This window comes from Capricornis sumatraensis, chromosome 2 (assembly GCF_032405125.1).
Source record: "Capricornis sumatraensis isolate serow.1 chromosome 2, serow.2, whole genome shotgun sequence".
Lineage (NCBI taxonomy): Eukaryota > Metazoa > Chordata > Mammalia > Artiodactyla > Bovidae > Capricornis > Capricornis sumatraensis.
The window spans coordinates 85,631,386-85,655,106 of record NC_091070.1 but is presented as its reverse complement, the minus strand read 5'-3'; the positions used below and the strand labels follow the sequence as shown (position 1 = coordinate 85,655,106).

Genomic DNA, 23,721 nt, shown 5'->3' with positions numbered 1-23,721 from the left:
GGGTGTGTGTGTGTGTGTGTGTGTATAGGGAGGGTGTGTGTGTGTGTGTGTAGGGAGGGTGTGTGTGTGTGTGTGTGTGTATAGGGAGGGTGTGTGTGTGTGTGTGTAGGGAGGGGGTGTGTGTGTGTGTGTGCAGGGAGGCTGTGTGTGTGTGTGTGTATAGGGAGGGGGTGTGTGTGTGTGTGTGCAGGGAGGGTGTGTGTGTGTGTGTGTGTGTAGGGAGGGGGTCATGCAGGGAGGGGGTGTGTGTGTGTGTGCAGGGAGGCTGTGTGTGTGTGTGTATAGGGAGGGTGTGTGTGTGTGTGTGTGTGTGTGTGTGTATAGGGAGGGTGTGTGTGTGTGTGTGCAGGGAGGCTGTGTGTGTGTGTGTGTGTAGGGAGGGGGTGATGCAGGGAGGCTGTGTGTGTGTGTGTGTGTAGGGAGGGGGTGATGCAGGGAGGGTGTGTGTGTGTGTGTGTGTGTGTGTATAGGGAGGGGGTGATGCAGGGAGGGTGTGTGTGTGTGTGTGTGTGTGTGTGCAGGGAGGCTGTGTGTGTGTGTGTGTGTAGGGAGGGGGTGATGCAGGGAGGGTGTGTGTGTGTGTGTGTGTGTGTGTGTGTGTGTGTGTGTATAGGGAGGGGGTGATGCAGGGAGGGTGTGTGTGTGTGTGTGTGTGTGTGTGTGTGTGTGTGTATAGGGAGGGGGTGATGCAGGGAGGGTGTGTGTGTGTGTGTGTGTGTGTGCAGGGAGGCTGTGTGTGTGTGTGTGTGTAGGGAGGGGGTGATGCAGGGAGGGTGTGTGTGTGTGTGTGTGTGTGTGTGTGTGTGTGTATAGGGAGGGGGTGATGCAGGGAGGGTGTGTGTGTGTGTGTGTGTGTGTGTGCAGGGAGGCTGTGTGTGTGTGTGTGTGTAGGGAGGGGGTGATGCAGGGAGGGTGTGTGTGTGTGTGTGTGTGTGTGTGTGTGTGTGTGTGTGTGTAGGGAGGGGGTGATGCAGGGAGGGGGTGTGTGTGTGTGTGTGTGTGCAGGGAGGCTGTGTGTGTGTGTGTGTAGGGAGGGGGTCATGCAGGGGCGGCCCCCCACCCCTGCCCCCGGCCTGCAGCCATTGCATCAGGACAGGCTGTGGGGAAGGTGGAGTGAGAACATGGAGCCCTGGCGCCTGCATCATCCGCAGGCTTCCGCCAGGCGCCCAGGAACAACAAAAGCAGCAGGAGGGGCGGCAGCTGCAGGCCCGGGGGCTGCTGTGAGCACCGTGGGAGGGGGTGTGGGCGTCAGTCAGGTGAACGCAGGTGGGGGCTGGGCAAGAGCCCACCCGCACCCCCTCTCTGTTCTCCTAGGTCCCAGCTGCCTGTTCATCACAGTCTCTGCCTCCCAGAGTCTGTCTTCATCCTGGTCAGCAGCTGTCACCACTGGGGCCCTCACTCAGGGGGCACTCCAGGGGCCTATCTCCGGCTAGGAAGGGGTGAGGTGACTCGGGAGCTGTGGGCAGCGCAGGGATGGGGGGACAGCGCAGGATACAGACCCGCTGTCCCACCGGGTTCCCCTGCAGCTACAGGTCCGGAGAAGGCAGAGTGTGTTTGCATTTGGAGTCTCCTCTCCGGGTTTCTTCTGAGGATGGGGTGATGACGACTTCCTAGCACCTTAGTGGTGGGGGTGGCGATGCCTCTGCACAGCCTGGGGGTGACTTTGGGGTGTACCTTGGGGGGGGGGTCCCTTTAAGTCCCTAGGGATCTGTGTTGGAGGTGCTGCGGCTCCCAGTAGGACAGTCCCTCTGAAAACTGACTCGAGTTCCTTTCAGAGGGAGCAGACTCAGTCTTTCAGGAGATGAGGTCAAGTGCAAAGTGAGCTGGCATCCTCTCCGCCCCAGCTCGGTGGGCCCCGGGCCTACACACTGCCTGGGCCCGCATGCCGGCCCCCATCCACTCACAGCCTCCTCAGGAGCTTCACTCCAGCACTTTGGGGGTGGGGTCCAGGCCGGGCTCCCTCCTGCGCTTGGCACTTTTAAAGAAGCCGAGCTGTGGGGAGGCAAAGGGAGAAATGTCAGGGATGGGCAGGTGGGCAAGGCCTGTCTCCCCTCCCTCCACTCACCCTCCTGAGGCTGCTTTCCTCAGAAGCGTTCCCTGAATGCCTCTGCTGCTCACACTGAGTACCCCCACCAACTGCCAGGCTGCACAAGCGGCCTCTTCATTAGTGACACGGAGGCGGGAACCAAGCGGATGGAGCCTATGTCCAGAGGCAAGCAGTTGCGCTGTTTGGCGCTGCCTGAGTCACTACCGCTCTCCGGGCCCCCTCTCACCTTATCTCGAATAGGAGGAGGTTGAGATCGGGGCTCAGGGGCAGAGAAAGGCTTCTAAAGGATTTCTTAACAGCCTGACATTAAATTGGAGAAATTCTGTGTTTGTGTGTGCTTACTTTTTTTCTGATCAGAGGAAGGCTAGCTTTCATTGGGGACCCAGAAGGGGACCCACAAAAGGGCTGGAGCCACAGGTTGAGCGCCCTCTGGTGGCCCATCTGCCTGCTGTGTTGAGGAGCCCGCGAGTTCTGGGGAGGAGGCTGGGCGGGGAGGATGTGGGCACTGGCCACACAGCTCAGAGGCTGGGTCCCCAGGCCGGGACAGCCAGGGTGCTGCCCCACCCCCGCTGCGGGGCCCTCACCTTCCAGAGCGCCAGGACCAGCAGGGCCAGCAGCAGGAGGCCCCCCAGGGTGCTGCCCACGATGATCCAGATGGGGATCTGCGAGTCTTCTTGCTTGGAGATCTCAAACGTGATCTGCAAGGGAGGGGTGGGGCCATGTCAACAGCACTACTGTCCTGGGGCCCCGGGCGGGCGGCAGCCTGGGGCAGGGCAGGAGGGCAGGAGACAGCTGGCAGCTGGTGGGAGAGCTGCGTCCCCTTCCCCAGGAAGACGCTGCAGGGGTGGGCGGCACACAGCCTGCTGAGCGGCCTCAGAGCTCCCCGCCGCAGCGCGGTGGGCCCCTGACTTAAGTGACCAGGCGATCCCACCTTCTCTTTGAGACACATTCTGCTTTTGCCTTTGGGCCACTTCTCTCTGGCCGGATCCTCCTCCTCCTACATGGGCTACTGTTTTTTGCTTTGATTGCTGCTGCTTCCTAAATGTTGGTGTATCCCATGGCTCTGTCCTTGGACATCTTTTTAAAATTAATTTTTATTGGAGTGTAGTTGCTTTCGGTCTGTGTTAGTTTCTGCTCTACAGCACGGTGAATCAGCTCTGTGTGTACATAGATCCCCTCTTTTTTGGATTTCCTTCAGCACAGAGCATTGGGTAGAGCCTCTTGTGCTAGACCATAGATCCTCGTCAGTTATCTATTTTATACATAGGATCAGCAGTATATATATGTCAATTCCAGTCTCCCAGATCAGCCCATCTCCCTCTCCGTGGACCTCTTTATCTCCAGTCACTCCGTGACTCTCCCTCAGAGCTGCCTTATGAAGTGGGTGCGGTGGGCGCAGTGCTAAGGACCCACAGTGCTTCTGAAGGCTCAGACAGTAAAGAATCTGCCTGCAGTGCAGGAGACCTGGGTTCAGTTCCTGCCTGGAGAATTCCATGGACAAAGGAGCCTGGCGAGCTTCAGTCCATGGGGTCACAAAGAGTTGGACACGACTGAGTGACTAACTCACAGTGCTTTTAGGGGCCCACAGAAATGTTCTAATTTCCTTTTAAGTTGGAATCAAAAGACGATTATAATCTTGCCTGGGTTTTATTTGTCTTTATACAGACTGAGTCATAAAATAATAATTTTTTTTCCTGTTTTTGGAAAAAAGCCCTGAAAGCAAAAGTGCCCAGGGCCATGGGAGCCCTAACATGATTCTGGGGGGGGCCGTGCCCATCTTTATGCCAGCTGATGCGTTCACGTTTCTACCTTCTACCTGGACTCTCCACGGAGCTCTTCTTTTTAAAACTATTTTTGTTTGCTTTTGTTTTTAGGCCACGCCACACAGGCTATAGCCCATGGGATCGCAAGAGTTGGATGTGACTTAGCAACTAAACCACCACCACCACACAGCCTATGGGATCTTAGTTCCCTGATCAGGGGTCAAACGTGGGCCCTGTGCATTAGGAGCTTGGGTTCTTAACTACAGGCCAGCAGGGAAGACCTTCCACTGCGCTCCTGACTCACATCCGTCGGTCCACGCGGCCCACCTGGGCCTTTAGCAGGTCCTCACACAAACTTCTGATCTCATCCCTCAGCCTGTTCCTGGCAGCCAGAGGCAGGGGATGTCTGCTCTGCTGGGTTCCCCAGGTTTCCCATTTCACTCAAAGAGAAAATTAGAGTCTTGTCCTGGCCTGCATGGTCCTGCGCCCTCTAGGCCTTTTAATCTCTGCAGCCTCATCTCCTGCTCTGCCCCTTGCTGTCGACTCCGCCACCTGGCCGCCAGCACGCCCAGCACTGCGCCTGCTGCTGGGACTCTCACCTCTGCTCCTTTGCTGGCAGGGCTCCGCCATGAGACACCACTGTGCTCCTGCCGGTCTCTGTCCCTTTACAGCAGTGGCTCCCCCGGGCTTACTGTACAAAACAGCACCTCCTCCTCACCACCGTTGTGCGTCTGCGTTTTTCTGGGCAGAGCTTATCACCACTGGCATTGAACTTATGTTCACTGCCTCTTCCCCCACCCCAGTCCAGAGGGTCAGCTCCAGGGAGAGCAGGGGCTTGTCTGTTTTGCTTGCTGCTCTATCCTCAGTGTGTGGAACAGGGCCTCCCCAGAGCAGGAGCTCAGTCACCTCGCTGAAAGCCTGAATGAATGCACCCCTCGCCCCTCGCCAGCATGGCAGCAGAGCCCGGCTTGGCCACGGACTGTTCAATAGGAAAGCCTGCTCCCCTTCTGCCCTGCCTTATACAGCCTCCGTTTCCATATCTGGAAAGTGGCAGTGGGGACGTCCCTCAGAGCCATGAGGGGTGATCAGGGAACATGGCATATAGTCAGGGCTCCACCAACAGCAGGTCCCGTCTAGCTTTTTCCATCCTTGAAGGCTGGCACCTTGCACAGAGCCAAGCCACCAGGGGCTTAAGTGTGGGGTGACTGGGTTTCTAAGAGAAGTGAGGCATCCAGAGAGTATAAGAGGGGTTTCGGGGGGTGAGGGGTGGGAGTGGAAGGAGAAATCACAAACTAGTAAATGACGAATGAACTGGTGTGGAGAGTGAGGTCGTCATGTGTGTGGTGTCTGCACCACGCTTCTCACTTGATCACCTGGGAAATTCCCGCATGTCTCCCGAGATTCAGATCAAGTGCGCTGTCTCCAGAAAGCCTTCCTGGACATGCCCTGCTCTGACCTGCGCTCACGCTCAGACTGTGCCCACAGTTTGTTGGCCTCATCTATCTGCGGTGGGGGCTGAGAAACAGCAGGAAGACCTGACGAAACGCTGGAGGAGCAAGCAAAACTGCTCCCGAGTGTTTGCCTGAGTGCTGCTCCTGGGCTTCTGCGCCTGCTCCCTCTCGGCCTGCCACACCGCCACTGTTTGGGATCGACGGTGACTGGGTAAGGTCTGGCTTCCTGACCTGGCGTATTTTCCTCTCCGGCATCTCCTGGGATGGGGCTGGGGGTTCACTGGGCTCACCTGGAGCCCAGACCACAGTTCAGGGATGTGGCCAGTGGAGGGCAGCAGAGTCCCACGCCTGAGATGCGCAGCTCCTTCCAGAGCACCCACCTTCATTTCAAGACCCAATTTCTCATTTTCCCAGGAGCGCCGCCTGGATCTTCGCTCCTTTCCCGGACCCTGATTCAAGCCAGTCTGACCTATAACAACCTGGCTTTACTCAATTAAAAAAGAGTCCCAATACAGAGACTGCTCCCATCCCTTGGTCTTCACAATTTCAGTTTGCAACCGCCTTCATTTATTAGATCTGAGGTGTGGATGGATGAGGAGGGGAGGACTGGCTGGCCATTCTAGGCTACCAGTTTGCCAAGACCCAGTCTTGCTGCCCCGAGGCAGGAGTCAGGCAGCCTGGACAGCACTTCTGCTTCCTCTAGTGTCAAACACGCGGGTGTCCCTCCTTCCTCTGCCTCCGGGGAGCTGTGGAGGTACAGAGCTCGGTGCTTCCCACCCCCCAGGTATAGGGTGAGGAATGCCTATTTCTGGTCCCCTCTTCCTACTTTAGTCCCAATGGCCTGTTTGTCTCTATTTCCCTTCTCCACTGATCTTGTACCGACTGAGGCAGGCCTGTCCATCTCTCTCCTGCAGGGGGAGTAGGGAAACTTTAAGTGAAGGGATGACCCTTCCCCAAGCATGAGCCCAGGTCTGCAGGGTTCCGGGTGCTCACCTGGCGGCTGGGATCCTCCTCGCGGAAGATGAAAGGGCTGTGGAACTGCCTCTGCAAGGCGGCGTGGACCGTGATTCTCATCAGCTTGTACTTGAGCTGTGTAATCAGAGGCCTTGTCAGGAGCTGGCCCCTCCCCTGGAGAGAATCCCTAGCCCCCATCTCCTCCAGCCTGGCTCTGGAGCTCTACTTACTGCTTTTAAGGACCTCAACCACAGGTTCCCCAGAAGATGGAAACTGATTTCCTGGTTGGGGGCCAGCCTCACGTTGCAGTTGATGGAGACTACATCAGAGTTGCTGTGATTCTGAAAGAGAAGGGTCTCTGGGTGAGCAGGGCCTTGGCCCCCAGAGAGATGGCTCAGCTGCCCATCTTGACCAAGTGGGGTTTTGCTCCTGGGGAAGGAGGACGGGGACAGGGGACAAGGAAGGAGGTAAGGGGTAGAGGACACAGGGGCTGGGGCTGCTGAGGCTGGCTGGAGGACGAGGTAAGGGTAGTGTTAATATATCCGACGCTCCATTTGAAGTTGTGCATTGCTGGATGTATTCCAGGAACGGAACTTTAGGTCAGCATTAGAGAGCCTATAAATGTCATCCCCCTACAAACACATTAAAGGGAAAGTGATACATTACTTTCACAGATGCAGTAAATTTAAGCACTTATGCTTAAACTTTAAGATGCTTTAACTTTAAACATTTTATGAAATCCAACTTCTGTTTGTGATAAAAAACTACCAGGGAACTTCCTGAATCTGAATAAGGGTGCTTATTAAAAAAAAAAACAAACTACATCAAGGATTACATTTCACAATGAAAAACTAAAAATAATTCCTTTAAAAGCAGAATCAAGACAAGATGGTCATCATTTCTGTTTAGCATTGCCCTGGAGCTCCTAGCCAGAGGAATAAGAAAAGCAATTTAAAAGGATTGAATGGTAAAACTAAAACTATTATTACTTGCAGATGACACTATCCTAATAGAAAACCCAAACAAATCATCAAATAATTAGGACTTATTAGGTTAAACTCATTTGTGTGGCTCTCTTGCAGCCACCTCAGCCCACCCACGTCTGTCTTCAGTACAGTGCACTACACTCCAAAGACACTTTGTTTGGGGAAATCAAATGAAAACAGCGAAGATTTTTATTTGGGTAAGGCATCATGAAAGCATGCTCAGAAATTGGTGTGCAGGGCAGAGTTGGCCCTGGGAACAGACACCTGGACCCTAGCAGGTGTCCTGGGAGGACCCTGGGCGTTGACATTGGCTTCCGTTCCAGGCTTCCCAGACGGCACTGAAGGTTAAGAATCCGCCTGCCAATGCACAAGCTGCAAGAGTCGAGGGTTTGATCCCTGGGTCAGGAAGATCCCTTACAGAAGGAAATGACAACCCGCTCTAGTATCCTTGTCTGGAAAATTCTGTGGACAGAGGAGCTTGGCGGGCTACAGTCCACGGGGTCACAAACAGTCAGACACAACTGAGCTACTGAGCACAGCCTTCTATCTCTGCGGACAGGGAGGCCCCAGCTGATACGATCAGTGTTTCCAATACAAGCCCCGTGGGGTCTGGCCCGTTATGCTGTCCCATCTTGGCTCCCTCCTCATCCCTCTGCTTGTCCATACCCTACTAGCCCTTTAAGGCACAGGGGCAAGTCCATGATCTCTGTTCCACTTTTTTTTTTTTTTTTAATTTGGTTGCACTGGGTCTGAGTTACGGCACATGGGGGTGTTGCAGCATGGAGGATCTTTTCAGCTGTGGCATGTGCGATCTAGTTCCCTGCTCAGGGATCGAATCTGGGCCCCCTGCATTTGGAATGCAGAGTCTTAGCCACTGGACCACTAGGGAAGCCCCCCTGCTCCTCTTACTCAAGCTTGTGCGCTCCTCTGCCCCTCACTCAACACGTCTCCCAGCCTCCATCCCTGGCTTCTTTACACTCAACCCCGTGTCTCCAGTGAGATGTGAGCACTAAGGATACGGAGTATCTTTTCTGTTTCCTCTTGGTTTGAGGCTGGGACTTAGAGAGGCTCCATAAGCTCCTGTGGACAAACTACTGGAGGAGGAGCTCAGGCAGGCCCTCTCATCCCGGGGCTCCCGGCGTGGGGACGCTCACCAGCTGCAGGGCCCGACTCAAGTCCTCCTCCGTTGGGGCATGCCGGTACTCCGTGCTGTTCCCCCAGATGTTACAGGATGTGTTCACCTGCACGAGGAAACAGGCAGCCAGCCTCACACCAGCCCTGGCAGACCCAGCAGCCCCAACAGTCCTCTCTTCCCCAGGGAAGGCCCAGCTGGCCCTGGGCCCAGGAGAAGGAGCTGGGGTCTGGGGACTTGAGGGCACACCTAGCGGTCTGCTTGTCCCCTCCCCGCACCGGCCCCCGGGGCATGGGTACCTGGTCAGTGAGGAAGTCCCTCAGCAGCAGTAGCCGGTTGCCACCCCTGGTGGCTATGGGAATGGTGATCTTCATCGTCACCCCGTGGATGGGAAACAAGCCCAAGTTTTGGATCTGTGGCCCGAGATGGGGAGGTGTCAGTACATCCAGCAGCAGTTGGGTGGTGGGGGACAAGGTCCACGGGGGGTGAGCCCCCGACCCCAGCCAGGCCTGAGAAACAAGTTCCTTCAAGCTCCCTGGCCCTTTCACTGTGGATGCTCTAAAGCTCTTCCAGAGACTGACTGGGGGCTGCAGGAAGGAAACCTCACGAAAGCTGAAAGGGACGGGCTCCTGGAGGCTGAGGACCGCCACTGGGGGGCTGTGAGGCTGGGAGCAAGGGTTACTTCCCCTTTTCACCCTCGTTTGGCTACGGTGCTGGGTGTCACCCTGGACAGAGGTCTGGGTGGAGATGGTGACAGTAACTCCTTTATTATGAGAGAGAATCATTAACGGATGTAATGATTAATCCTGATACGGGATGTAAATAGTGTGCATCGGTGCACATTCTAGCTGCAATGCATTCAGCGCCAGTTCAGTTCAGTTCAGTTCAGTTCAGTTGCTCGTCGTGTCTGACTTTTTGTGACACCATGGACTGTATGTAGCATGCCAGGCCTCCCTGTCCATCACCAGTTTCTGGAATTTACTCAGACTCATGTCCATTGAGTCAGTGATGCCATCCAACTATCTCATCATCCCATTCAATGTCAGAGCCACAGTGATTACAAGCAGGGTTTTGTAATCAGAAAGGCTGAACATGTAACCCAGGGCTGCTGCCACAGTTGAGCTGTGTGGCCTCGGGCAGATTATTAAACCTCTCTTGGACGTGCCATCGAGGCATCTGTGTGTTTCTAGCTGTTTGCCTGCTCCTGACTCCTGCCTAACAATTCAGGGCTGGGGAGATCATGGGGCAGAGACTCTTGAATGCCTCCTAATTTTCCTTCTCCCTTCTTCCTTAGTGACAGAAACCAAGGCAAAAAGGCACATTTCCGAGCCTCCCATATAGCTGAATCACACTGTTCTGGACTGTGAGAGGTAATTGGAGGTGTGAGGCAGTGCCAAAGCGGTTCCTCAGGGAGGGGTCTTGCGCACTCTTCTCCCCTTCCTTCTTCCTGGAATTAGGATGTGATGACGGGAGCTGCACCCACCTTGGACTATGAGGTGAAGTTGAGAGGTTGATAATCACATGTTGAGGATGGTGGAACGGATACAAGGAGACTCAGTCCCAGAGGACTTTGTAAAGTTGTCAACTCTGGACTTCTTTTTTATGGGAGAGAATAAACCCCAGGGCATTATATATAACACTGTTTTTTCATATTTAAAAAATTATAAGCAGATACACCTAATCTTCACTGAGACATCCTCCCAGTCCAGCCCTGTACTTTTCCAGATGAGGACTGAGAGGCTCAGAGATGGGGAGGGACTTGCCTAAAGTCACACAGTGAAGGGGTGGCAGGGTTGAGGCTGAAATCTAGGCACTGGCAATGCTTTCAGATTGCTTCCCTCCCAAATGGGGGCTCTCAGCTCCCGTCTTTCGCTGTCTGCCTGGCTGCCCTCCAGCCTAACCTTGAAAACGCAGTGGAAGGGAGGCCCAGTGCCATGGTATCTCTCCAGGGAGCTGTTGGACTTGACCTCGTAGTGGCTCAGGCTGCTGCTCCTGCAGGGACGGAGGACAGGGATGCCGTGAGCTCAGTCTGTGTTGGCCAGATGGATAAACGAATGAAAGAAGGTGTGGGCATGTTCCCATCTCCCCCAGACCACAGCAAACAGGTTTCCTCTTGTGTCCATTGGGAGGGCTGTGTTGGGAAGGCTTCTGAGGCTCAGCAGGAATAAGCACTGAGATCAATTAGCAATGTCTGCTGGTGTGTGGGATGGGCATGAATCAGAAGGGCCAGTTCTCTGCCATCCCAGTCCTTGCCTCCTGCCCAGGGGCATGGCCTCTTTCGATCACCAACTTGCCCACTGTGCACCATTCCAGCCTCTAGTGTTTGCTGAACGAGGGGCAGAGCTTTCTGTTTGCTGTTACTTCCTGGCTTCTCCACCTACCTGGGAGCTCTTGGAGGTGGGGTTGGGGGCAGACTGGAGGCCAGGAGCAGACTGAGGGAGGGGGTGGTGGGAGCAGTCTGTCCTGGGGGAGGAGCATTTTCTCACTGATGCTGTTTGGAATTGCCCGTGCGAGGTGGTAATGAAATGCAGACGGACTTTTTAGCAAGTTCTGCTACTGTTTTGACTTCTCTGCAGAGCAGGTCCCCACTTGCAGCCTCTCCTGGGTGGACACTGCCTGTGGCCCCAGCCTTCAGGGTGCCCCCTGCAGCGAGCTCCCTGGGGACCAGGTCTGTGCCTCCTCCTCCTCTAGAGGATGCCGCCTCCCCTTCATGGACGGGGCGCTGCACTCTTAGGGATAACACCTGGCTGCATCTCTGAGTACCTCAGCACAGGCGCCCCGGGGCCCCGGCCCACCTGGTGAAGAGGACGTCAGCCTCGTACTTGAGGTGGAAGCGCAGAAGGGCCGTGTTGTCTTCCTTGGTGCTCTCCTCCTCATCGCTGTCACTGCAAGGACAGCCAGCCACCCCTGTGGTCACAAAGGGGCAGCCCTCCCTCCACTTAGCCCCCACACCCCGACTGCCTCAGGGCGGCTGGAGGGATCCAAGCCGGGCTGAGAAGGAGCCTCCTGGCTAGCCTAGGGCTGTGGCTCCAGAGAGGCCAGCTGGGGGCAGGGCGCTGTCTCCCAGGAGGGAAAAAGCCGGGGAGGCGGGGGACCTGGACCTCAGCTTTCCCTGCCTTCTCTCTGGGCACAGCACATCTGGGCTGGAGGCTGGGAGGACCATGCCAGCCTGCTCACAGCAGCCTGTGCCCCCTCTCATCTGTCAACCGGGCAAGTCCTGTGCTGGGGGCCCCAGGGGTGGGGATTATGCTTGTAGAGTAAGGCTCTGCCCAGGGGAGGAGAGGAGCATGAGGAATTAATTCAAGACTCTTGAGAGTCCCTTGGACTACAAGGAGATCCAACTAGTCCATCCTAAAGGAGATCAGTCTTGGGTGTTCATTGGAAGGACTGATGTTGAAGCTCAAACTCCAATCCTTTGGCCACATGATGCGAAGAGCTGACTCATTGGAAAAGACCCTGATGATGGGAAAGATTGAGGGCAGGAGGAGAAGGGGATGACAGAGGATGAGATGGTTGGATGGCATCACCGACTCAATGGACATGGGTTTGGGTGGGCTCCGGGAGCTGGTGATGGACAGGGAGGCCTGGTGTGCTGCGATTCATGGGGTTGCAAAGAGTCGTACACGACTGAGTGACTGAACTGAACTGAGAGCATTTACTGACTCTTGAATTGACCTTTCTGAGGTACAGGTCGGGCAGCTCCCATGGGGTGGCTGAGGGTCTGTGTGCTGCCTTGAGAAGACCAGGGAGGCATTAGAGCTTTGTCAAACATGCTTCCCTTTATTTCTGAGCACCACCAACCACCGGGGCAGATCATTTTAGACATAAAGAGATACAATTCTGCTCATTAGGTACATGAAGCTGGATTTCCTTTGGAAGCTTTACCCCAGAGAGGTGCTTAGTTAGAAAAGAGAGTCTGACACACACACACCCCCAACTCACAAGCGCCCACCAGCAGCCACACTGCCAAGAACACTGCAGGCAAGGGTGTTGATTACTTGTGAGAAGGGGCTCTTTTCCTAGAGGGAGGCCTCAAGATATCAACACATCTTCACCTCATGGCAGGTGAGCATTCCACCCAAGTGCACAGACTGGCTAACTACACGAAGCACACGCTGGTGTGTGGATCACCAGCACTTCGTGACTGCTGACTTGTGTGTGTGCTCGAATGTTGGTGCTGCTGGATTTATTTCCAGTGTGGAGAAGTTCTCAGGAGGGTTTATAAAGCCTTATAAAGCTAGAATCCCTTCCTGCCTTTGTGTGTTTATTACTGACGTGGGTGATTCATGGTGTCAACCTCATGCAAACTGCCTCAGGGAAGCCTGCGAGACAGACAGACAGACAGATCCACAAGGAATTAAGAGAAGGTCTTTAAAAACGGGAACTTTCCAAGGGGAGAGAAGGGGCCAGGGCAGAAAGAGCACTGGATAAAGAGGAGGAAATCTGTGCAGGGTGTCCACACCACCCTGCATGCACCCCATCTGTCCCTTCTCAGAAGCTAAGCAGGGCTGAGCCTGGTTAGTGCTTGGATGGGAGGAGTAGGAAATCTAGTGTTTAGCTTCGAGTTGTGCTATTTACATGCTGTGTGTTGATGGGAAATTCACTCAACCTCTCTGAGCTTTTTCTTACCTGGGAGGTGGGATGGGAATAAATCCTGCTTTGCTTGTCTTAAGAGGCTGCTGTAAAGACTGAATGAGATAATATGTGCCCAGTGCTTCACAACTGTAGGCTTTTAAGTAACTGTTATATAAACGTAAGGGTATTATTATTTCTATCCAAGCTGAAGAACAGTGGCAGTGCAGCACGCTCGCCAGCACTTGGGGACTAACCTGGGGCCCTCCCAGGCTGGGGCAGTGAGGAATGGGGGATTCAGTGTGGGGAGAGGCAGTTCCTAGTGGCAGAACAGGGTCTGGGAGTTGCAAGTGGGGAGGGAAAAGGAGTGGGCCAGCCCTGACCTGCCCGCTGTGAGCTGGATCTCCAGGTGGTGCAGGAAGATGGATTTGCTGAACTCGAAATCCAGACGGAAAGCCACCTGCAAAGAAAGAGTCGCTGGAGCTGGTATGGCTGGGAACTGCTTGCCTGCAGCAGGCCTGGCCCACCCTCCCAGCCCCTGCCCTCTCAGTGGACCCTGCTGGCAGGGAATGGACTGCGGGAGGGAGGACCAAGTGCTGGAGTAATGTGAGCTGCGCTTGGGGGCTGTGGAGGGGACGCAGCCAAGGTCAACAGCTCCTGAGATGGGGCTTCTTGGCTGTGGAGCCAGCCCTTTGCCACCTCCCTTTTTGTTTTTAACTACCGGCCACTAGAAGGCAGCAAGTCCAACTTCAGACTCTTCCTGCAGAAATTTCGAGTGGGTGAGTTGATGGCAGGAAGGGGAGATGGCCAGCACCATGCACCATGGGAGGTGCGGCCAGAAGTGAGTGGTAAGACCGCCCACATGCACGCCCTATTCTTGCGTGTGAACAGGGGGAGAAGCGTGGAGTCTGTCCCAGGCTACTCAGCAGGCTAGTCACACATCTGTCTCCTTGTCCAGAGGCCTTCCCACCGCTCCGATGGCCCCGGTTCCCGTGCTGCCTTCGGCCTTCCCCCAGGAGTAGGGCCTAGGTCCCCTGACGGTGCCCTGTGAGCCTCTTGTTACCTTCTGGCCTGCCTGGTGGTTATACTGGGCTTTGCACAGAACCCTGGTGCTCTTCCTAGGTCTGACTCTCGTTGGTTTTCTCAAGGAGACCTTGGTGGCAGGGACCTTTCTCCCTAAGTGGCCACGGGTGGGATGGGGAAGCTTGGGCTGGGTGCTGCTCCCCCTGGGTCTTCACGAGCTCCTGAGTGTGTCAGTGCCTCACCTCAAACACTACACTCTTGACCTGCATAGCCCAGAGAAGTCCTTTTATAAGGAGCCCTAATCCCCCTCCCCATCCCCCAGCCTTGCAGACTCTGCTGCTGAGGACACACTGGGCTCTCCAGCTAGCTTTGCCTCAGGCTCCCCTCTGTCTGATTTTCACTTTACAAGCAGCGTGGCCTCAGTTAGGTGTTCCCTTACTCTGGAAACTTCAGGGGCTGCCTGCTGCCCAGGGGATGGGAAAATGCTCCCACAGTCTGGAGCCTACCTCCCTTTCCCAGGAAGTTGCTTTTCCCAACTCTACACTCTTCTCACATGTGCTTTTAAGCACATGGTACCCGCTCAAAAAACATTCATTTTCCTCCCCATCTCTCCCCAGGCAGAGCTGGGGAGACAGAGGCTGGACATTTTAAAAACATGTGAGGGGGATGTCCCTGGTGGTTCAGCAGTTGAGGCTCCACGCTTCCAATGCAGAGGCCGTGGGTTCAATCCCTGGTTAGGGAACTAAGATCCCACATGACTCGCGGTGAGGCCAAAAAATTTTTTTAAAAAGTAAAAACATGCTAGGATCCAGTACAGAGGGCTAACTGGCCAAGAGGAGGTGGGGGAGTGGGGGGCGGGAGTGGCAGGATTCCCTGAGGTGAGGGTCCACGCTGTCAGGGCGTGTGTTGTCAGCCCTGGGGGTGGCTGGGTAATTAGGTCATTCAAATGTCATTTCACTGGAGAATAAAACAACCTTAATTTGAAAGCCACCCTCAGGCCTCTCCGTCCCTCCCCAGTCTGCCCCTCTGTTCGCTTCTACTTCTCTTGCTCCCCCGTGCCTCCCTGACCCGCCCCGGGCACACGGCCCCAGCCTGACCCTCCCCGGGCCCCCCACACCGCGCCCCAGCCTGACCCGCCCCGGGCCCCCCACACCGCGCCCCAGCCTGACCCGCCCCGGCCCCCCCACACCACGCCCCAGCCGCCACCTTGGCCTTGGCCCGGAAGAAAGGGTAGCTGACGTTGCAGACTTTCTTGTGGAGCCTCTTCTCCTCATTCACACACTCGATGCTGCCATCTGAGTCATCCTGGGGGAAGGTGGGGGCATCATGGGCAGCAGTTAGGTGGGGTCTGAGACCCAGGTCTGGGGGCCACCCCTGCCCCCAGCCCCCACCGGCCCAGGCTGAGGCTGCAGCAGAGGCTGCAGGCACAGAGCCCCTGGAGACGCGGGTGTGGCATGGTTCTGGGTGCAGAGAGCACGGCAGGAGCTGGTGCAGGGCAGTAAGGCCTGGCTCCAGCAGTGCCCGGTTGTGAAGAAAACGGGCAGGCACTCATGTACGTGCTGTGTCACTCCCTTTGGATCAAGCCTGGAGGCAGGACTTACCATCCAGCTTACAAGTGGGGTCCGTGAGCCCCAGAGATGGGAGGTAACCAATTCAGACCACCAGAAAGTAGCTTCTTCCACTTGAGGTCCCCTTGTTGGATGGTAGGGGTTGGGAGAGGAAGGAGGGGGTGCTTCCGCTGTGAGCACCTCCTGGGCTGGGGATGGACGGTGGTGCTGGTGAAGGAGCGAGGCTGCAGGCCAGCCCTACTCACATACTATATGCCATGTGTACGTGTACATGTGTGTGTGTGTGTGTGGACATGGCCCTTCACAGGACACGTTTCCAAAGTCCCTTTGTGTCAAAGAAACAAAGCACCATGATTCCTTCCCGTGAGGGTTATGAACAGGCATGGGATTGGTCTTGGACAGCCTGGGCTACGGCAGCAGGAAGAGATGGATGCAGGTTTGGGGCTCTATTTCCCCGAAATAACCTAAGTCCAGATAGAGATAAACAATCTCTGGAAGAGGAAGCCTTTAAAAGACTATCAGGTGAGCCGGGCGTTTTTACTCTGGGCTGCGGGGCAGGACCTGGGCCTGGCAGAGGAAGTGATTTTGCACTAACAACCTCTCCTTGCATCCTATGCACTGACCCGGGGTCTATTTGAGGACACCGGGGATCCACCAAGGGTAAGCAGCCCCCCACTTTTCTAGTGGGCCTCACTCCACTCGGCTTCTCTTCCTGCTCTATAGGGAAAGTGCATGTGTGTGTGTGCGCGTGTGTGTGCATGCGTGCATGTGTGAGTATGAGTGTGAGTATGGCTGTGGAGGGGTCATCCTGTCTCTCTCCAGGCCAATGGAAGGGGTGGTCAAGGTGAGAACACAGGGCTGGCTGTTCTATTCTGCAACCCCTAGGCCCCATGTGGACACTGTGAGATCTGTGAGGACAGAGACTGTGTCTGACAGAGACTGGGACCCCCCGAGCACCCACATGTGACAATAATGTCCTAGGTTTGTTCAACAGATTTGTCTTGAGGGCCTTCTCCATGCCCAGCCCTGGGGACAGATATGACTGAGAAAGGGCACTCGCCCTCTGGGAGTTCAGGGTTATAGCAGGGCAGCGCTCAGACACTGATGATGCCCGTGGAGCATCCACAAGGCTGTGCCAGGGAGCTGCGCAGGCTGGGGGGCCCTGTGTGACCTTCTGGGGCCTCAGGAAGCCACCCCAGGGAGTGAAGCACAGGGACCATGCTCTCTCGTGAATTGTGGGCAGGGGCCAGCTGCTGGGTGGGAATCCTGCTCCTCCACTTGCTGGCTGCCTGACCCTGTTCAGTCCACTTAAACCCTCTCTGAGCCTCTGTCTCCTCCTGCGTAAAGGGGGACACGACCACCACCATCACCTCCTGGGGCTGTTGTGAGGGTGAAACGTAAGCAGGCGTTGTAAGGGGTTACCAAGAGGGAGCAGGAGCTTGTCGGGAAAGGCGAGAGGGGGCCTCAGGCAGGGGCCATGGTTGGGGGGCCTTGGTGTGAAAGGGCAGGTGTACTGGGCAACAGTGGGGGCCAGTGGGGCTACAGGCGAGGGCAGAAGTGGCAGGGGTGGGTGGGGAAGGAGGAAGGGGCTTGAATGCCAAAACAGGAGTTTGGGATTTGTTGTGAAAGCAGCTGGGAACCATGGGAAGCTTTAAAGTGGGGGAGAAGTCAGTTCTGATTCTTGTTAGAAGGACTTTTCTGAGAAAGTCTGGAGGGGGAACTGTAGGCAGAGGGTGTGTACATGATGCTGTGCACACATATGTGTGTGTGTGTCCCTAACAAGTGCCAAGGGTGCAGGCTGAAGGGTATTCCTCTCCTTGGTTCTGAACGGCTCAGACTGCCCTACCCCGTGGTTCTCAGCCCTGGCTACACGCTGACATCACTGGGAAGCTTCAACAGCAGACTGACCCGGGCCCCGCCCAGACCACATCAGTGAGAACGTCCGGCACAAGTCCGGACACAGGGATCTCTAAGCTCCCAGGTGATTCTGAAGGGCAGTTAGGCCCCCTACTTGGAGCCCTCCTCTCCTGCCTCTGCCCTTCCCCTCGGGCAGGCCTCCAAGACCTTACCTTCTGGATCAAGCTGGCAAACTGCAGGTTTGCTGACTGGGAGATGTTTAGGACGGTGCTGTAGGCGTTCTCACCCTTGTTCTCCAGGAGGGCCTCCACTGCCACCCGCCGCCGCATGCTCTCTATGATGAAAACCGCGGCGTCAAAGGACAGCGTGTAGGCAGAGCAGTCCTGGGCAGGCTTCCTCAGCACCCTCTGGCAGTACTCCCTGAGGGAAAGGGATGGGGGGGGATCAGGCACATGGCATGGGGAAGGCACGGGTAGACCTCACTGCGCGTGCATCGCCCCTCCATCAGCACGTTTCCCTTTTGGCCTTGGCTGCCAGGGAGCTCAGAGCTCAATACAGATACAATCCTGATTATTAGCCCAGCTGGTTACAATCTTTGCTTCTTCTCCTTTTTACAAGGTTTGGCTGTACTATTTCTATTATTTATTTATTATTTGTATTTTTAATTCAAGTATGGCTGATATACAATGTCATGTTAGTTTTAGGTGTATGGTCAAATGATTCAGTTATATATATTAATATATCTATATAGCTATTCTCTTTCAGATTCTTTTCCTTTATAAGTTTTATACACACACACAAAAACCTTTTTTTTTTTGGCTGTGCCAAGCAGCATATGGGATGTTAGTTCCCTGACCAGGGATCATACCAGTACCCCCTGCATTGGGAGCTCAGAGTCTTAACCACTGGACTGCCAGGCAAGTCCTTATTACAAGATACTGAATACAGTTTCCTGTGGTTTACAGTAGATACTTATTGTTTATATATATATGTATATATATATATATAATCATGTTATCAGAGAAGGCAATGGCAGCCCAGTACAGTACCCTTGCCTGGAAAATCCCATGGACGGAGAAGCCTGGTAGGCTGCAGTCCATGGGGTCGCTAAGAGTCAGACACGACTGAGTGACTTCACTTTCACTTTTCACTTTCATGCATTGGAGAAGGAAATGGCAACCCACTCCAGTGTTCTTGCCTGGAGAATCCCAGGGACAGGGGAGCCTGGTGGGCTGCTGTCTATGGGGTCGCACAGAGTTGGACACAACTGAAGCGACTTAGCAGCAGCAGCAATCATGTTATACTATTTCCATTTATAGTATATGTTTCTTATCTAATCATCTTTAGTTGAATAAAAGCATAAATTTTTTGAAAACACATTACATACATTTAAAATAGGATCATTATTTTTCCTTGTCTGCTAGTTTATTTCTTCCAGGGGATTGCGATCACCCTGCTCATCTCCTGCTAACTTCTTAGCATTGAGCTCAAGTGGTCAGTCCAAGGACCTTACAAGTCACCTAGTCTGGGGTTTGCACAATGAACACTGAGAACGCTGGGTCCTCAGCCTCTACCTTTTCTCGGGTTTATAGCGTAGAGAGGACTCTTTCTCTAAACGAAGTTTGAGAAGGTTGGATTAGACTAACTATCCATTTTAGAGAGGCGGTCACTTAGGCCCAGAGAGGGCTAGGCATTTCCCTGAAGTCACACAGGAGTTAGAGGCAGAGCCTCAGCTAGGCCCATGCTCCAAGCTCAGTGTGTGGTCCTTGCTGCCTATGAGAAGTGCGTGTAAGACTGTCATCCAGGGCCCTGGAAGCCCAGATCCACCGGCAGGGGAGCGAAAGGAGTCAGGGTGGAGAGGGGAGGGACCAACTCACATGGCTGTGGGCAGGTCACTGCGGGCGTCTAGCAGGAGGTCAGGGACGCAGTGCTCGTCCTCATTGCAGCCGTTCCAGAAGGGCACCTGGGCCAGGGAGAGGCAGGTATGGCGGCTGGAAAGGGCGCCCACCGCCTCCAGTCCCTGTCTCCGCTGTGGCTCATCCCTTACCCTCACAGCACACCAGCTCCTCTCTCTGCGGCACTAGAGAGAGGGCTTTGTTTTTTCCTGCCCTTTTCACAGATACCATGCTGCTTTTGATCACGGCTTTGCATAGATAGTCCTTTCTTTAGAACATTGCTCGAAACTCAACTCACCCTGGGTCCCTTTCAATCCTCTCATCAAGGTACCAGCACAGAACACCCACTTACCTGGCACCAGTCAACACTGATTGAGTGTTTACTGTGGGGAGGAAGCTCTCTGGTACTGGGGGTAAAGGATGAGGAATATACAGCCTCTGCTCTCAACTCATGGGGAAGATGGGTGTGTGAACAAATAATTACAGTGTGAAATATGCAAAATTCGTATGAGAAATAGAAGAGGCAGAGGGAGGAAATGGTAATCTTGGCCCATGATGGTTGAGAAGGCTTCACAGAAGTGACAGTAGGTCAGAGTTCCAAAGGAGGACGGAGTTAACTGGATGGACCAGGGAGAGGGTAGTCTTGGAAGAAGGACGAGTCTGTGCAAAGGGCCTGAGGCCTGAGGCAGCATAGTAAGTTTGGGGAATAATGGTAATTTAGTGTTGCTATAGTAAGGGGTGCAGGAGATGAAGAGATGGCTGGAGTCATGTTCTACAGTGTCGTGGAGGTGGTATCTTGCAACTGATAGGAATCACTGATCGCTTTCAGCTGGGACTGTCCTCCTAGACATGCATGTTGAAGACCCTACTGAGGCTGCTGCTGCAATGTTCACATAAGGGATGACGATGGTGTTGGTGTGGTTGTGGGTGTGCAGAGTGGGAAACAGGTTAGGAACCTCAGAGGCAGAGCAGCAGGACCTGGAGTTCATCAGGACTAACGGAGAAAAGGGTCCCGGATGTTGGCCAAGTTTCGAGTGTCTGAAAGGATGGCTACACCATTTATTTATAAATGGAGGGGTTATCTGGAGGGGATCAGTTTGGGGCACACTGAGTTTGAAGTGCCTGTGACCCATCCGGGGAGAAGTGCTCAGTGGGTGGGTGGGTGTTCAAGTCTGGAGCTGAGTGGGAAAACAGGAGCACGGCCTAGATCAAGGGAGGGGAAGCTGGTGTCACAGAGGCCAGGTGTATCTTACAGTCACTGACTTCTCTGTGAGAAGAGGGGAGCTCCCTGAAAGTGTTCATCGCTCAGTCATGTCTGACTCTTTGTGACCCCATGGACTGTAGTCCACCAGGCTCCTCTGTCCATGGGATTTTCAAGGCAAGAATAATGGAGTGAGTTGCCATTCCCTTCTCCATGGGATCTTCCCCATCCAGGGATCGAACCCAGGTCTCCTGCATTGCAGGGAGACTCTTTACTGTCTGAGCCACCAGGGAAGCCCTTTCTCAGATCCACATATTCTTGCTTTAGACACATTTCTATCAAGCCTGCTCCTTAGCTTCCCCATCCCGTGGTGGATTTGTAGCTTGAAGCAGCCAGCAAGGAATACAAAGCAGAGCTATACAAAGGAGGGCAAAGCAAGGCTTTCAATGACAGGACAGAACCCCAGACACTTCGGAAGCCCTCAGGGGCTTCACTGTATCCTAGCTTCCGCCTTCACCTTGGTGATTTCAAGTCTCCAATGAAATACGCCCCACCCCTGCCCAGCATACTGTTTAAGTGTGAAAACTATAGAATAACCCTCAGAAAAATTTCTATCCACTTGATTAAGAGGGATAATTTAACACGATAAGCATCTGTTACACTCAATTGTATGGAATGGCTCGTTCTCCCCAGAGGCAAGATTTTATGGTATTAGAACAGTGCTGGGCATTGAGGAGAAGCTAAATAAGAACTTATAGCAGAGAGATGGGAAGAATGCTTCTAATTTGCTGGAGGCTAAAAATCTATATTAACAAGATTTTGAAACATCTAGCTGCTATCTAAAGCCCTTGGTAATACGCCCAGACTGACTGTTCCAGCTCTATTTCTCATCTTTTCTTTACACATCCCTTCATCCTGCTTGTTTCCACATCCACACCTTGGCTATGCTGTCAGCTCTCCTGGAATAACAGCCTGTTGTCCCCATCTCATGTCTATTAAAGGACCATGGGAAGGCCACCTCTTCCAGGAATCCCCCCTCCCTATCATCTGATTGCATGACGATACTACCTATGAGCTTACTCCTATTCTGACTTGGCCTATGACCTTGATCACCACCTTGCATCCGTATCATCAGCATCAGAGAATACCTTGCCCATTCATCTGCCATGGGCTTCAACAAGCTTATAGAATGAGTGACTCATATCCACTCATGAGCTGTAGTGGCTTTGTAATGACTGTGATGGGGAAAATACTAAGATTCAGTGTATCCAGCTTTCCCCTGCTCACTAAGGAGGATTCCAGCCTTGCCAGGCCAGCATCACTCCCCTCTCCTGAACTGCATTTTCAGACACTCTCACTTACACATTTGTGACTCAGAATCAGGAGCAGAGGGAAGGTGTGAAGGTGGGTGGTAGGTGGCGAGATGTGGCAGCTCTGGGAAGAGGAAGGAGCTGGGGGAGGCTGATGGGGGAGAATGAGAACAGAGATTTTCAGAAACCTTGCTGTTGACTACACAGAGCTTTTATGTCGGAGAAACACAAGCAAGCACGTGAGTAATTCTGAGACTGTTGTCTGCTGGTTGGGTTCTATATAATTCTCAGAGACACTGTGTAGAGGCTGGAACTCAAGGGTCATGGTCTTAAGACCACTGTGGGATATTTGAAAGTTGTTTCCTAGATCCTCAGGGTTTATTTTGCCTGCTCTCCTAGAACAGATTAGATAGAACTGATTGTCTGACGTTTTCTTTGTGTGGGATTTATACGGAGTTGCAGATGCAGGTGTAGCATCTGAATATTAGATACCAGACAATTCCTATACTCCTAGAGCCAGGGATTGAAAAATGTGGATTGAGGGGTGTGCAGAGCCATTGATGAGGCTAAAACGACTTATTTTTGGAATACTTTGAGCTGGGAGGACTATCAATAAGTCGATCATTCAACCAGTGCAGACCAGGCTCTGTGGTTGAACACGCTCTGGCCTCCAGTGTCCTTATCTGTAAATGAGGGAGGTGGCGATTGAGAACTAAAGTCCCTCTGGTCCTGTGACTCTCAGGATCCATGCCAGGCTCACTCTTTGCTGGGGATACAGGAAACCTTGAAGACTGGGTCCTTACCCTTAAGAAACGGCTCAGCACAGGTCATGAGCGAGGAGGGAAGGACATGCTGGGGGTCTGTGGGGCAGGAGCTGGGAAGGTGCAGCAGGGGAAGAATTCAATTGCCCTCACAAAGCCTGGGCTTCTGGGAGGAGGCGAGGGCTGGGGTGGGGTATGTGCCAGAGCTGTTCCCCGGGTGCCAGGACATACCGAGACCCTGAGGGTCGTGGGCCAGCCGTCATCCAGCATGGGGCCGTAGTCGGGGTCCTCCAGGGAATACTCGATTGAGAAGGTCACTGGCTTCACATAGTCAGCGGTATCCTGTGTGGGAGGAGATGAGGAGGGGGTGAAGGCAGAGGGAACATTCCTGTCTGGGCCAGGGCCGCTGAGAGAGAACTGTCATCTCCCTAAGCTGGGAGGGCAGCAACTTGTCAGCTCTGGGCATGAGTCCATGGAGCCTTAGCACCTGTGGGTGGACAGAGGTTCCCGGATGGGTCTGTAGCTGGTGTGTGTGCCTCCTAGAAAGGGCCCTTGGGTCTGTGTACGCCAGCCCCACTGCCTGCATGTTCCACCAACTCCGGCTCATCCTTCAAGGCTGGGAACCTGTATCTTCAGCCCCCCAGCCTCTAGAAAGCCAGCCAGCAACACACGGCCACACTCTGTTCAGACTGTTACTGACACTCTTGCACTGCGTCCTAACTATGTGATTCTGTGTTAGTCCTAGCCCCTCAGCAGCCTCTTAGCACTGTCCTAGTACTGTGACAAGGCTTAACAAATGTGTCAAATCAACAAAAGAAGATACATGAGTAGGGGCATTCAGGGGATGCTTAGAGCTGAATGAAAAATCCCCGAATCTTTCTCATGGAGCGCAAATCTTGACACGAGTGGCTTCCTTGTGTTAAGGCATATCTAATAAGTTCCCAGATGACGATGCTGCTGGTCTGGGGGCCCCCTTTGAAAACACAGACACATCATAGGGGTGACACATTAACAGACACTAGGATTCCTTATTTTCCTGATCTTTGCCCGTTGGACACTGAAGCCAGGCGGGCTCTGAGTGTTCCCTGTCTGTGTCTCCAAGGCTGGAGCTGTGCCTGGGTGTCTGGAGTTTCTGGGTGGAGGAATTGGCCCCACTGGTTCCCCTCTCTGCCAGGCTGGCCTCTGTTCCTCCCCCCAGCCT

At 54.1% G+C, this 23,721-nt stretch overlaps 1 protein-coding gene across 1 annotated transcript in view; it reads right to left on the bottom strand.

Moving 5' to 3' along the window:
* Positions 1-1,920: 1,920 nt before the first annotated feature.
* The window catches only part of ITGA11 (integrin subunit alpha 11), a 95,568-nt gene continuing 73,767 nt past the window's right edge, over positions 1,921-23,721 (bottom strand). The window contains exons 18-30 of the mRNA XM_068993477.1: positions 22,752-22,862; positions 19,231-19,316; positions 17,566-17,773; positions 15,135-15,233; positions 13,289-13,365; positions 11,129-11,218; positions 10,235-10,325; positions 8,633-8,746; positions 8,356-8,442; positions 6,446-6,556; positions 6,255-6,350; positions 2,632-2,745; positions 1,921-1,992 (exon numbers count right to left, since the gene is read on the bottom strand). Coding sequence (XP_068849578.1) covers positions 1,921-1,992; positions 2,632-2,745; positions 6,255-6,350; positions 6,446-6,556; positions 8,356-8,442; positions 8,633-8,746; positions 10,235-10,325; positions 11,129-11,218; positions 13,289-13,365; positions 15,135-15,233; positions 17,566-17,773; positions 19,231-19,316; positions 22,752-22,862 — 1,356 coding nt within the window. The remainder of the gene's footprint in view (positions 1,993-2,631; positions 2,746-6,254; positions 6,351-6,445; positions 6,557-8,355; positions 8,443-8,632; positions 8,747-10,234; positions 10,326-11,128; positions 11,219-13,288; positions 13,366-15,134; positions 15,234-17,565; positions 17,774-19,230; positions 19,317-22,751; positions 22,863-23,721) is intronic.